At 45.8% G+C, this 12,579-nt stretch overlaps 1 protein-coding gene across 1 annotated transcript; it reads right to left on the bottom strand.

Moving 5' to 3' along the window:
- Nucleotides 1-8,423: 8,423 nt before the first annotated feature.
- BHQ10_005200 (uncharacterized protein) lies at nt 8,424-12,327 on the bottom strand (the record flags this gene model as incomplete). The annotated part of the gene is made up of 11 exons (XM_040877651.1): nt 8,424-8,437; nt 8,499-8,823; nt 8,899-8,930; nt 8,996-9,118; nt 9,195-9,382; nt 9,761-9,954; nt 10,007-11,104; nt 11,154-11,636; nt 11,692-11,986; nt 12,047-12,177; nt 12,235-12,327. 11 exons carry the CDS (start codon nt 12,325-12,327, stop codon nt 8,424-8,426), a joined length of 2,976 nt encoding a protein of 991 aa, XP_040733704.1.
- Between the last annotated feature and the right edge of the window lie 252 nt (nt 12,328-12,579).

Below are 12,579 nucleotides of genomic sequence, written 5' to 3'. Positions count from 1 at the left end.
ATTATGTTGGGAGATACGTAGGCCCCCCCTGGGCTCCAACAGATTCCAAGATTGCCCACTAGTTGATAAGTTCCAACATTATGCACTAAACGGCATAGGCTATACAATATAGAATACACCCTATGCCCTTTTTACCACACGTGCTTGATTCCGCGGGCATACTATTCATACTAGCAGCTGTCATCATATACGGCACTGTACCATTAGATGTTGGCTAAGATTTCGTATACGAGAGGTAACAAATGAATTAACTGATTTTTGAATGTTTGAGTCATGGTTGTGAGAGCTGAACAGCCCATTCTTCAGACACCGAGATGATAGAACCATTATTGGTCATCCATTCAATGTTACCGATGCCTATATCGACCATAATGACAAAACTCGTAATTCGCATAATGTACATTTTTTCAATTTTTTGATTAATGCCACAACTCATATTTTTCTATTTAATATTGACTTTGTTTAACAGAAACGGCTTTGGATCATACATCAATAAATGCACAATAAGCCCATATCCAGGCTCAAATATAGCCTCGAATATGTGCTTGAATCTTGAGCGCGAATATGGACGCGGATACGCACTCTGAAACATAGATGCGCTAAGCGCTTTAATACACAAAAATAAATGGCAGTAAGAGCTAGAGTTACATACTAAAAACCTAAAATAGTTAGTCTACCTGATTTATTATCATTTCTTTTTCTGAATACGCGCAGTGCTTTCTTTTGAGTGCGTATCTGCGTCCATATTTGAGCACATTAACAATTGTGGAGATATGTATATTTTGTAAAATACGAATTTTGTCTTTATGATCGATATAGGCACCGGTAAATGTGTATAACCAACTCTAACAGGAATAAAGCCGCTGACCAGGATTGGGTGATGATGACATTTCTCTGGTCAAGTAGCTGGATATAAGTGGTGATTAGGTAAAGCCTCATATCAGTTCTGAGGTTCATAGACGTCTTTTCCTTGAAGTGCTGACATCTCCTGTTATAGTCGGTTTCATCTTTACCGTGTAGAATCTGTTGAACCCGTTCTCTCTTATACTTGCAAGGCACTGGCAAAGATGCAAAATGTGACTAGCTGTGGCATTGAATCTACAAACATATCTCAGAGATACCATTGCAACTTCCCAGGCTGCCGGAAGTCGTTTCAACACAGGGAGCATCTTAACAGACACTCTCAAAGCCACGGTGAGGTGCACACGCATGCTTGCACTGTTTGTGGAAGGTCCTATGCTCGCAGGTTCGCCTATAAACGAAGCCCTCCACTGCTACCCAGCATTTCAGAAGGAAACTAATACTCCGTAGAGATGTTTTAACCCGTCACATCAAGCAGCATCTCGTATCTCCTCCAAAACGGACAAACGTAGCATGCGATGAGTGTCAGGCTCGCAAAAAGAGGTGTGACGAAGGGATTCCATGCGAAAATTGCGGGTCGAATGGCTATGTCTGTCTTCGGACTCGTCATTCTCGAAAGTCACCTAGGTCACAGGTAAACAATTTATATAATTCAGATCTAACCATCGTACATTCGGGTCTCTATGAATCACCTCTCCAGGCACGTCCAGCACAACTCGGGTACGACATAGGTAATATGACAGTATTCGACACTAATGAATCTTATTATCGAGGGTATTTTTACCTCAAGTTCATTTGTACCAATGCCAAGTCCCTTCTCAGGGCGCATCTCCCATCTCCATCGGGCCAATTTGTCGACAACAAGCTGCTACTCTACTCGTTCAACAACAATACCAACGCGGGAAACCGCCTTTCCTGCACAGGACACTAAGAAGTCGGGAAATTTATACATGTCTCAATGCCAGTATTCTATTTCAGTGACAATCTCAGACTATAGCCAGTTGGAGCAAATTCTCAAGAACAGGCAATATGATATGGCGACTCTGGTACTGTTGTATTTCGAGACGGTCCACTTCTTATGGCCAATTCTGTATCGTCCGACATTTGATTTACAGACAGTGCCTTGGATACTATCAGCATCGATTGGTGTAATCATGACCTGGTTCACTAATGCAGAGTGGCATAAGATTATAGCCCATGCCACGACACGAGTATTCTCGCAGATACTAGCTCATTCCATAGTGGGTGTTTTTCTTTGACACTTGAATTGGCAGTACACTTCCAAGCTTTCAGTCGTTAACCTCAGCTCAGAATCAAAATCAGAACCATACAAGTCTGTCCACAGAGGACCTTTTCGCTCTACAGGCGTTGATTTTATTTGTCTATCATTTACTAGTTTGTGAGGTGAGTTTCCACTGATTCAAGCCTTGTATACTTACAAACGCTGGAATAATTACTAAGACCTGACTAGGAGTGCGTGCCGTCAATTGGTCTCGCCATGCACCTTTCTACATGGGCAATATGCCGTATCAATTTGACCAATCTCTCTCAACTACATCACAATTCAGTTCTGGATGGCTCAAAACTTCAGCGGGGTTGGGTCCTAACAGAGCAGTGGAAACGGTATATGAACTCTCAATATTTCACTTGCCTCTTGCTTCTATATGCTGATTATCCTGATGTACTGGCAGACTTTATTTTGCCCTTATTCGGCTGGATGCCTATATTAGCGTGGTGACTGGACGGCCAACACAACTGCGGCATCATGCCACCGGTATTCCTCTGCCGGTCTCTGAAGAAATGTGGAACGCTGCAACGCCGGAAGAAATGCAAGCTTTGCAGTGGATCGAGCCAAGCGAGCGAGGTCAACTGCGATTTAATCACCTTATCCGGGAATTTGTGTTGGAACCAAAATACCATGTTTCTTATATTCCCTTGAGCGACCTGGATCACCACCTCGTCCTCTGTGCTATGCAGGGAGAAATCTGGGAGGTACACCATACATCAAGTCACTGTTGTCCCGTTGCTATAGCTTCGTCAGGGGCCAATACCAAAGATTGTTTTACAATGCGTCGTGAAATGTACGCTTGGCATAAGCATTTTGACCGATTCCTCGCCTCCTCCTCTGGGAAAGGCATAGTGGGAATGAGTGCAAGGGTTCATTCTACTGGAATCGCCAATTGTCAATTTTCTTCGGTTTACTTCACCCCAGTACTCTATCATCTCGTCCCCATCTCACTATATTCCCACTCGCGGAAGCTTCATCATGACACCGAATGCATGCTATGCTCACCCGCATTCCACTCGCTCGGCTCCTCCTTAGTCCACTCTAGTATTTTCTCGTGGGCACAGTCACCGTCTGCACGGCGGGTCATTTTCAGTGCTGCATCAATATTTTCCATTCTTTGGCAAGACGCATTAATGTCGTCTAATCCGGGTCGATTACGCGGCGGTCTCGCGCTAAACCCAATGTCTGCAACGGCGCGAGTCTGTGCTCGGAAAGAGCTGTTGGAATATGCAAATTCGGTTGCAACGTGCCCTTTTTGTTGTGGTCCGGACGAGATGCCAGCAGAGCCCCTAGATCTGTTATCAATCGACCTCGCTGATTTGCGGGTGCAAGAGTGGATTGCGAACGGGGGGCCTGCAGCTTTAGGGAAATTGAACATTTGTAAATGCAATATTTCCAATATTGCAGCTCTTTTATATACATAGATTTTAGATTTTAGGTATCGTCAACTTGTCAAGTCGGTAGATTCTATCTATAATCAACGTACCAGAGTGGAGAAAGATTTCCTCTGGTGATTTCTCAGTTTACCCTTGGAATGCTGCAAGTTACTCGCCTAGTATATAGATACGAGAATATTTGATACAAGGGTAAGGCCTGGACAAGGTGAGTGTCAGTATCAGCTCCTATCAAGATACTAGACAATATTATTCAAGCTACAGAAATGTTATAATGTATCAATAATGTGACCACGTGATGTGGTTCTGGTTAGTTCTTATTGCAAGCCCTTACTACAAGCCCTAATACTAGAGCCGACATGATATTTTCAATTTCGTTCTGCAATTAAAAACTGTTTTAGAGATTTATCAGCGCTTGATTATACACAAGAGCGCCACAAATCTCATTTTCATGTTTGCTAACTGCTATGTACTATACTCAGGCATTTTATGGGGAGTATTATCACATATTTAAGGCTTAATTCCTTGCCATTCCGCACGAAATTTTAATCGAGAACATTTACTACAACATCAGTGGCGGGKACGCTATGGGATCTCTGCGGATTGGTGTTAATGTGAGTAACATTGTGGAGAACTTCAGAAGTGAGCATTTCAAAAGATTCGATGTATGAAATTGTATTATAACTAAAAGCACAGGCCATAATAATGCGTATGCTCTTGACTTCGATACCGCATGGAGCAGTATGTGCACTATGTCCGGGGATAGTATCTCCTATAACAATGTGACATTCAGCAACTTTGCCGGCACAGTGGTTGATGGCAAAGAGCGTGCTCCATTACGAGTCATCTGCCCTCCACTACAGCCATGCACTGAAGTCTATTGCGGATGTGAACCTTTGGGTCCAAGAGGGAAGCTATGAAATATGAGTATATGAGAATGCATATGGCTCTGGCTATTGTATCTCGGAAAGTACGTATGTCACGGCGAGTTATACTACTACGCTTTGGGTCGATGTTGCACCTATAGGTTACTCCGCGCCTACTATGACTGCTGATCTGGTAACGAGATTTGAGATAACGCTTGATACAAAAGCAAACCCATTCATGAGCAGTACAAGACCACATTTCGTTACACAATAACATCAATGAATTAGACAAGTAAATTACAGCAAACCAAACCCAAACCAAAGCACTAATAATAAGATCAGAAAAATCACACTTGGCACCACTAACACATGTTTTTTTTTCTTTCCCTTTTGCGTCATAGTGCTGTCCACCATTGTCTCATCGCCAGTAGACATATCCAAGAACTCATCATAATCATCAATGTCACTATCAGTTTCATACGATTCCTCCAGCCATTCTTCCTCACTGTCGTCTTCTAGATCCGGACCACTGTCTTCATGATCATCCGAGATGCCTAGACCGGTCTTGTCTGAGCCCTCGGCTGGTTTATAGCACCAGTCTATGTTTCCCTGATTAGCCTTCCCATAAGAAAGTGAAAAGTACTTCTCGATTAAAGCAACTGTTATCTGCACATCGACCACCAGCTTTAGTGGACGCTCCGACCATAACGGCTGTGGGGGTAACAAGTCCAGTCTGCCAGCAGACGGTACAAACAACGAGAGACATTGATAGTCTCTTCCCGATGTGGCCCAGTCTTAGGACACTTCGAGCTTTCCATGTTCCTGATACGTTAATGAGTAAAATTTAAAAAGTAAAAGGCAATACGTTCATCTTACCTGTACATAGTGATCAATCGTAGAAGCGATCTCATCCCAGGTACGGCCGTGAGTATGATCGGAGTCCTGGTCATAAAATCTGGCCAAGTATGCAACCCAGAAGTCAAATGCATTGTCAAATCTCGATTAATCATATCTTCATGTATTATGGTCAGGGGGCATTCGCGACGCGTTAGTGGACTCGAGCAAGCGCGCAAGTTCAGTCTTCGAAATCCGGTGGTTGAATGTCGTAGGTGGAACCACCCATTCACCGCGTGCGTTGTCAACCGCCATTTCAAATATAGCATAATGTCGAAGAACATTCAGAAGCCAGAGTTGTACTCGAAATCCGCTATCACGACAGTGAAAGGCCTCGTTGTCCAGGATTCTTCAATGAGATCGATTGATCCCGTCCGAGGGAAACAATTCATCCCATTGTCACCCAAGAGGTGCGATGGCGATTCCTTCGTTGCAGATCCTCAAACGTGCAAGGGTGACGCTGGAATTTGCAGAGTTCTTAGCTGTTCGGTATTCTGCCCTGATGTTGTGGATCTCAATTGTTCTTGGAAGAAGTTTGCAGCACAGAACCTCTTATGTCTGGGTATATTTCCGGCAGGAAATGGTGCTGAACAGAATGGACAGATCGGTAGCCCACAATCCGTGCGATGCTTGGGCATCTAATCCCTTAGAATATGCTTAGTACAACAAGAACAGACCATGATAGGTCGGATGTGTCCTGAGCTTCGTCCGGCGTCGGTTTCGCGGCAAAGATAACAAGTAGAGCATTCCGTCAGATGACTCTCGACCTTCTCGGCCAACATTGATTGCCAACAGCGATAGCACCGACGCTATTTGCAGGTCTTTCTGCGTTCAGCATACTCCGAGTATGGGATTCGAATTTTACGGCACGTGTTGCAGCGGTACAATTGGCAGCTTTGCTTGTGGATGTCCTTTTCTTCTCGGGTCATTCTTGTTTTATTACAGCCACTGCACACATGTGGCCTAAATGGACAAGCCTCAACATAGGATTCATACTCATCTTGAGGAAGCCTCCTTCTACATCTGCCGCATATCCGGTAATCACATTCTTCCATTTTGTGCTGATGTCGATTCGTCCTCAAAACTGGTCTGTGGCACATCGAGCACTCGAACATCTCGCAAGTACGCAAGTGCTCATACTTTTCTGTGCGAAGAACGGTCTTATGACACCTATAACAATAATCCTTTTCGCAGACGCTGGGGTACGTTTCCTTATCTCTGAGCGGAAGATTTTGATGACACTGGGGACACCTGAACATTTGACATACTCTCAAATGTGCCTCTTGCTTCTTCTCCCACCTCCGAAAGCCTGCCTTTACCGCTGCGGCCTTTGAGTCCTTCGGAGGAGCCATCGTTTTGATAGAGCTATATTCGCGAGGAGGGTTCAGCGGAGATAATGATCCAATTCGGTATTTGGAATGGCAGTACTGGAGAGGTAGATGGTCGTTTATCGGCCAAATTAAGTTGTCTCTGCGTACTGAGTAGCGAGACGAGTATATTCGCAAGTGGAATGGTAAGAGTGGAGGTCAGAAAGCTCACATATAAATAAAGGAGGAACCTTTGTAGTGTGGGAAAATTGCCTATCTGCGCCCGGCACTTCGCAAGGCCGTATTAGGAAACCGCCGTTTGGAGGTGTTACCCACAAATACCTGCTGACATCTGGCTGGACGGGAATTCCCTTCATAATATCTATTGTTTCTTTGTCGTCTAGGTGAACAGCCTCACATCCCACCATGTCCTTTTGCTTTGCTTTGTCCAATCATCACCAACAGACGATGCATCAATGTCCTTGAGTATTGGCAATCGCAGTATGAGGTCTCGTACTACTCGTGCAGCAGAAGTACATGTCTTTAGTATCCGCCATTATGTCCACCATGAAGCTCAAAATTAATGATCCATAGGAGGGGTACTTGACTGCTCAATAGCATTCGTTTGCCGTCAAATGGTCATCGAAATCATTACCATTGCCCGATGGCTAGGCAGGGTTGTTGTGCCGTGGCATTTGTCACTTCTTATCTAGTAGAAGTACACACTTATGTTACTCATTATCGATATATTAGATCTACAGATATCCATGACTCGACGCAACGAAAAGTGGAATCTATGCTGTCACGCTATCAAATATCAATCTCCAATTCGAGCAAGCCTCCTACGAAGGTGTGATCCTTTGGCCATGTGAGAAAATTTCTGAGGAAGGAAAAAGGACTTTTGGAATACTTCAGCGATCAAATTGGAGCCGCTTGGACGCTAGAAACTTTGAATGTTGAGGTTAATTGCTCTTCCAATATCTCCAACACGAAAGCCAGTTTCTGGTCTATCCTCTTGTACGGCATACACACAAGCTGCGACTTATGGACTTAACCACTTTGTAATTTTTGAAACTCTTATCAGACCACATCAATCTGGGTTAAGAATTCGCCAGAGGTCATTGTATCGAAGCGTGAGGTTGTCGTGATTCTCCTGTTCGGGTAAGCCCCAGTTTCTGCAAACCCTAAATACTAACCTTAAACTGCCTAGCGTCGACTGTATCGACCCGCTCTTTGTCTGATTTTTGAACTCCTATGGTTACCGCTGTGTACTAGATATTGGCAATGCCTGCTCCGTGTATGGATATTTATACCGTTTATTGATGGTTAATATAAGAATGAAAAGAGATAAAACGAATCGTATTTCTACGCTCCTACGCAGATATTACTCGTAATGAACAATAATCGTCATGTAGACCATAAAAGATGGACCACTATATCCACCTCAGAAGGTTCCAAGAAAAGATATCGCGGTGAGTAGTAGGTCAAAAAGGGTTTATCTTCTTTGCGTCAAAATAGGCCGTTACCGTGGAGCTTGTAATTCCGATCGAAACCGGACGGTAATGGCCAGAGTGTGGCAAAGGTTGTTCTTCTCTTCGTCCTTTCGGAGGAAGATTGAACACCAGGAAAAGGGGGAAACAAAAAAAAATTGAAGCAGGGAAAAGACAAGTTTGAAGCAGAAAGGTCGTGACTCATTAGAATTCTTGTTTGTGGTATCAAATCGTCATCAATTCTCGTATCTAACACGCCTCAGCTCGCATTTTCGAGTGAGTTTGGTGCAAAAACTTTTTCTTGAAATTTTGACAACAATCGCTTACTCCTCAGGAACTGGAAACCAATGTTAGCAATTGATCACTTGAATTGAAACGTTTGCACAGGAAAAACGTACTGTCAATCTCGCCAGACTTGACATCATCGCTGACGTCCTTGGGGCTGCGTCCATCGACCTGGCATCCAACGCTGAATGCGGTTCCAAGAATCTCAAGCACACTCCCACGTAGTTCCTTAGCAAGAGAACGGGAACGCATGGTGCGAGCAATCTCGATGATCTCGTCAAGGGGGATGGACTTGGAGTGCTTGATGTTCTTCTCCTTCTTGCGGTCACGGGGGGGCTCCTTGAGGGCACGGATGACGAGGGAAGAGGCGGAAGGAACAACAGAGACCGCGGCTTGACGGTTCTGGATGGTGAGCTTGACGGTGACACGGAGACCTTTCTGTCAATCGCAACAATTGCGCGTTAGTGACCCGGTTTTCTCGATCGACGTCTTCAAGGAAAAGGAGCTGCTAACCCAGTCACCGGTAGCCTTGGCAATATCTTCACCTGTTCAGATAGTTAGCAACATGAAACCCCCTTTCAATAGACACCAGCAGCAGAGAATTCCTTACCAATCTTCTTGGGCGACAAACCCAAGGGACCGACCTTAGGGGCAAGTGCAGACTGAGCACCAACCTCACCACCGGTGGCACGGAGGTGGATAACCTTCACCTCATTGGGATCGAATTTGGGAGCTATTCAGAGAAGAAAAAAATTCTCACGTTAGCAATCGCCTGGCATAGAATGCCGCACCAAGGAGATGATACTTACGCATGGCGAAGGCGTAAGGTAGTCTATCGTCCTCGGGGAGAAAGAAAGAGAAGGAAGTGAATGGTGCTTGTAGGAGAGGCTCGCAAGCTTGAGATTCTTTAGAAAAGTTCGCGGGTCGGTGGGAATTTATTGGAGGGAGATGTTGTGTGCTAGCCGAAGCACGTGACCTGGTCGAAGAATTGGCGAGGCTAACCTCAAGACGTTTAGATCAGGGCCCACTCTTTAAACTCATTAAACATTGCTTAGATAATCAGCTTTTTGCTAGAATGCTACGCTGAGATATTGCACATGAACCATTTCTACTCTTATTTGCGAATAGTTCGTCTACCTGCGAAGGCTTAGGTTTAGGTTCAAGAACAAGAAATTTATCAATCGACTGTATCGTAAAGCAAATGACGGGTGAAAAAGAGCCGCTAAAGGTACACACAGCCTCACAAATTCATCGCAACTCACAACAGGTATTTGTAGGACTTCACCATTACACCGTGTTTAGTTGGTGCCCGAGACAGCAAGCCTAGTCTTTTGTCAGTACCTTGCCTATGATAGAAGAGGAGGAGTCGACTTACTTCATCAAATGCTCCATGAAAGTCTGTAACGACACATCGTCTGTGAAGATGGTTTGTGCCGTCACACCACCGCCGTATCCTCCAGTGGAGTGAGTTGTCGAGGGGTTCAGCTTTGACAACAGGAAACGAGCTTGTGAGCCACCGGCATCACAGATAATGAATCGGGGGAGTGGGAAACGGTCCGCAATTAGTTCCTAGATTCATAGGTTAACACTTTCCGGGAGTGATGGGGATGGCTGTACTTACTCTAGCATCCTCCTTTGGTTGTTCCAAAATGGCTTTGAAGTTTTCATAACCTTCTTGGTCCTGGTAGCCAGCTTTCCTCCATTCTGCCATAGTCTCTCCGTGGAAAATTAGAAGGTGGAAGAAGGTATCGAGGAGGAGAATGTGAGTGGGTTGAATGGAGGCAGAGTCAAGCAAGACAGGTTGGCTACCCTCCTGCTCCAAAGAGTATGAATCTAGAGTCGGCTGGATCATAATCAAAGAATTGCCAGTATCTTCATGGTTCAAGACATGTCGATAGAAAGCCGTTTCATCAGGAGAGTTGTTGAAAACTTGCAAGAACTGACTTCGGCGAAGATGGAACATAAACTGTGGGTAAAGGGTGAAGTTCTTTTCAAGTCGGAACGAGGTTGGGTCATCCTTTCTGTAATCAGCGAAGCGTGAGCATAGCCGAATCAGCATGCGGTCGACCCATCGAAGTACATCTGGTCCGTCATCAACCTCGGCCTTGAAGACAGCAATACGAGACATGAGGACTGCAGCAGCTTCTTGGTCGAAAGACTGAGCAAGTGCCGGATCACCAGCCGGGCCACTGAGGTTCCTGGCAATAGTCGTTACGCGAAGGTGGAATTGACCCGAAGAGTGTTGGTAATATGTTAGGAATTGCATCATGCCACGTTGAGGGCCTTGTTGCATCGGTGCTGGTCCGCCTTGGTTCGCAATCTCGAAATAAATGCCGTAGCTGGCAGCAGGATCAATGCCGCACATCTTCCATGCACAAGTATTGCCGATACCACACTCAGTCTCTCCGACGCTGCTCGATTTCTTGTTCAAGGAAATAGCGTGACCGATAAGACCTGTGACTTTGAGTTCCTTTGTAGTAAGGACCTCCAGGGATGCGTTGAAGCCCATGAGCAGATTGTCGTTCTCATCTTTATCGAAGACTCGGACAAATGATTGCTTAAATTGGGAGGATGTGAAGCTGTCGGTCAGCAGTATATGACCGCCAGTGTGGTTGGCCATGTTCTTCATCTCCAACATGCCCACTTGATCGAGACATCCAGCAAAAAGGTCAATTACGTGACCATTGTGTGCGGCGCGCTTAGCGAGGTTGTCATAGAACTAAACTTTTATTAGAATATACCATGGAGTTGTAGCGTACAGAGCATACCTTGACTGCCTTCTTGAAATATTTGATATTGTCTCTGTCAATGTCGTGATGAGATCGGATAGGCTCCTTCAGCTCTGGACCGACGACAATACCGGGGCCTTCGGTTGCTGGGCCACTGGCAAAGACCATAATACGCCCACCTGCATTCTGGAAAGACGTTTCCAACAATCCAACTGCAACGCTGACGGCGACACCGGTACATCTCAAAGCACGCTTATCATTCGCAACTGGCCAGGGGTCACGCTGCAGTTGCTCAAGGATGTTGGTAATCTGGAACTCGGCCTGCTGTACGGGGAGGAGGAATCGAGCCGCAGGACCCATGGGAGGAGGGGGCATGCGACCAGGCTGCTGAGGAGCACCTGGACGGGCACCAGCATTGAGCAATCCAAGCATCTCTTGCACCTGTTTGGCGGCGTAGTCCTTGCTTCCGCGGAAGACATAAGATTTGGCGCACTCTCCGTAACCGAGTTCATGAACTTGCGCCTGCTCGTCCGTTAGATAACCCTCATTCTAATATCTAGGTGGGGCGGTTCCATACCATAGTGCCGTATGTGATCAAACCAACAAGCGCATTAGGCGGGAGGAGAGACAAGCTCATGATAAGAGAGTCCTTGAGAGCCTGAAGACCGTCATCTTCCTGGCAGGTGTCTACAACGTACACGAAAATTGGCGGAGCAGGGGCAGGACGGGCCAATCGGTACTCGATCGTGGTGCTCTGGGGATGAAGCTCGGGAGGAATAGCATTCTCTGTAATGTCTTTGTAGTGTGGTGGAAGGGGGTTGCGCATCAAACAGAATGGGCAAATCCAGATTCGAGCTCGGATGTCGACATTGCTACTCGCGCGCACATGTTAGTATCATGATTGCGTTGTGAGTTCCGAAATCTCAACATACGCATAAGGGTTGAGGACCGCTTTGCAAGGAGCTTTGCAAGTTACCGGTTCGTATTGCAATAACGGGGTGTCGGTCTTTTCTTTGAGAGGCGTGTACACTGCTCCGATGGGGACAACTAAGCGGGATGCCTCCTGCATGGAACAGTCAACAACCACCTTCAATTATAGACAAATCCAACTTCCACTAACCATGCGCGAGCTCGGAAAGGTATTCCAGCTAAGTCTGACACCATCACGATCCTCGACATCGCTCCATTGGTCCTTCAACGCCTCGTAATCCATCTTGACCTTCTAAGAGCGGGAGCAACAAACAACCAGAACCGTGCGGACACAGGGAGGAATTGGGAGTCAACAATAAGAAAAAGGGGTGCCTGAAGCACTTAAAAGCTGCGAGAAATAAATATGGACGTGGTCTTTTTTCAAAGCATAATCGATGCCTGCGATAGGCAACGCCGTAGCCGGTTTGATATGTAGAGACTGGTGCTTCGATCAACCAGAGGGGTGTGGGCTCATGTTGTGGGCGCTCCATGAAGC

This window comes from Talaromyces amestolkiae (assembly GCF_001896365.1).
Source record: "Talaromyces amestolkiae strain CIB chromosome Unknown scaffold9.1, whole genome shotgun sequence".
NCBI classification, from domain to species: domain Eukaryota; kingdom Fungi; phylum Ascomycota; class Eurotiomycetes; order Eurotiales; family Trichocomaceae; genus Talaromyces; species Talaromyces amestolkiae.
This window is presented reverse-complemented; position numbering and strand designations above follow the sequence as displayed.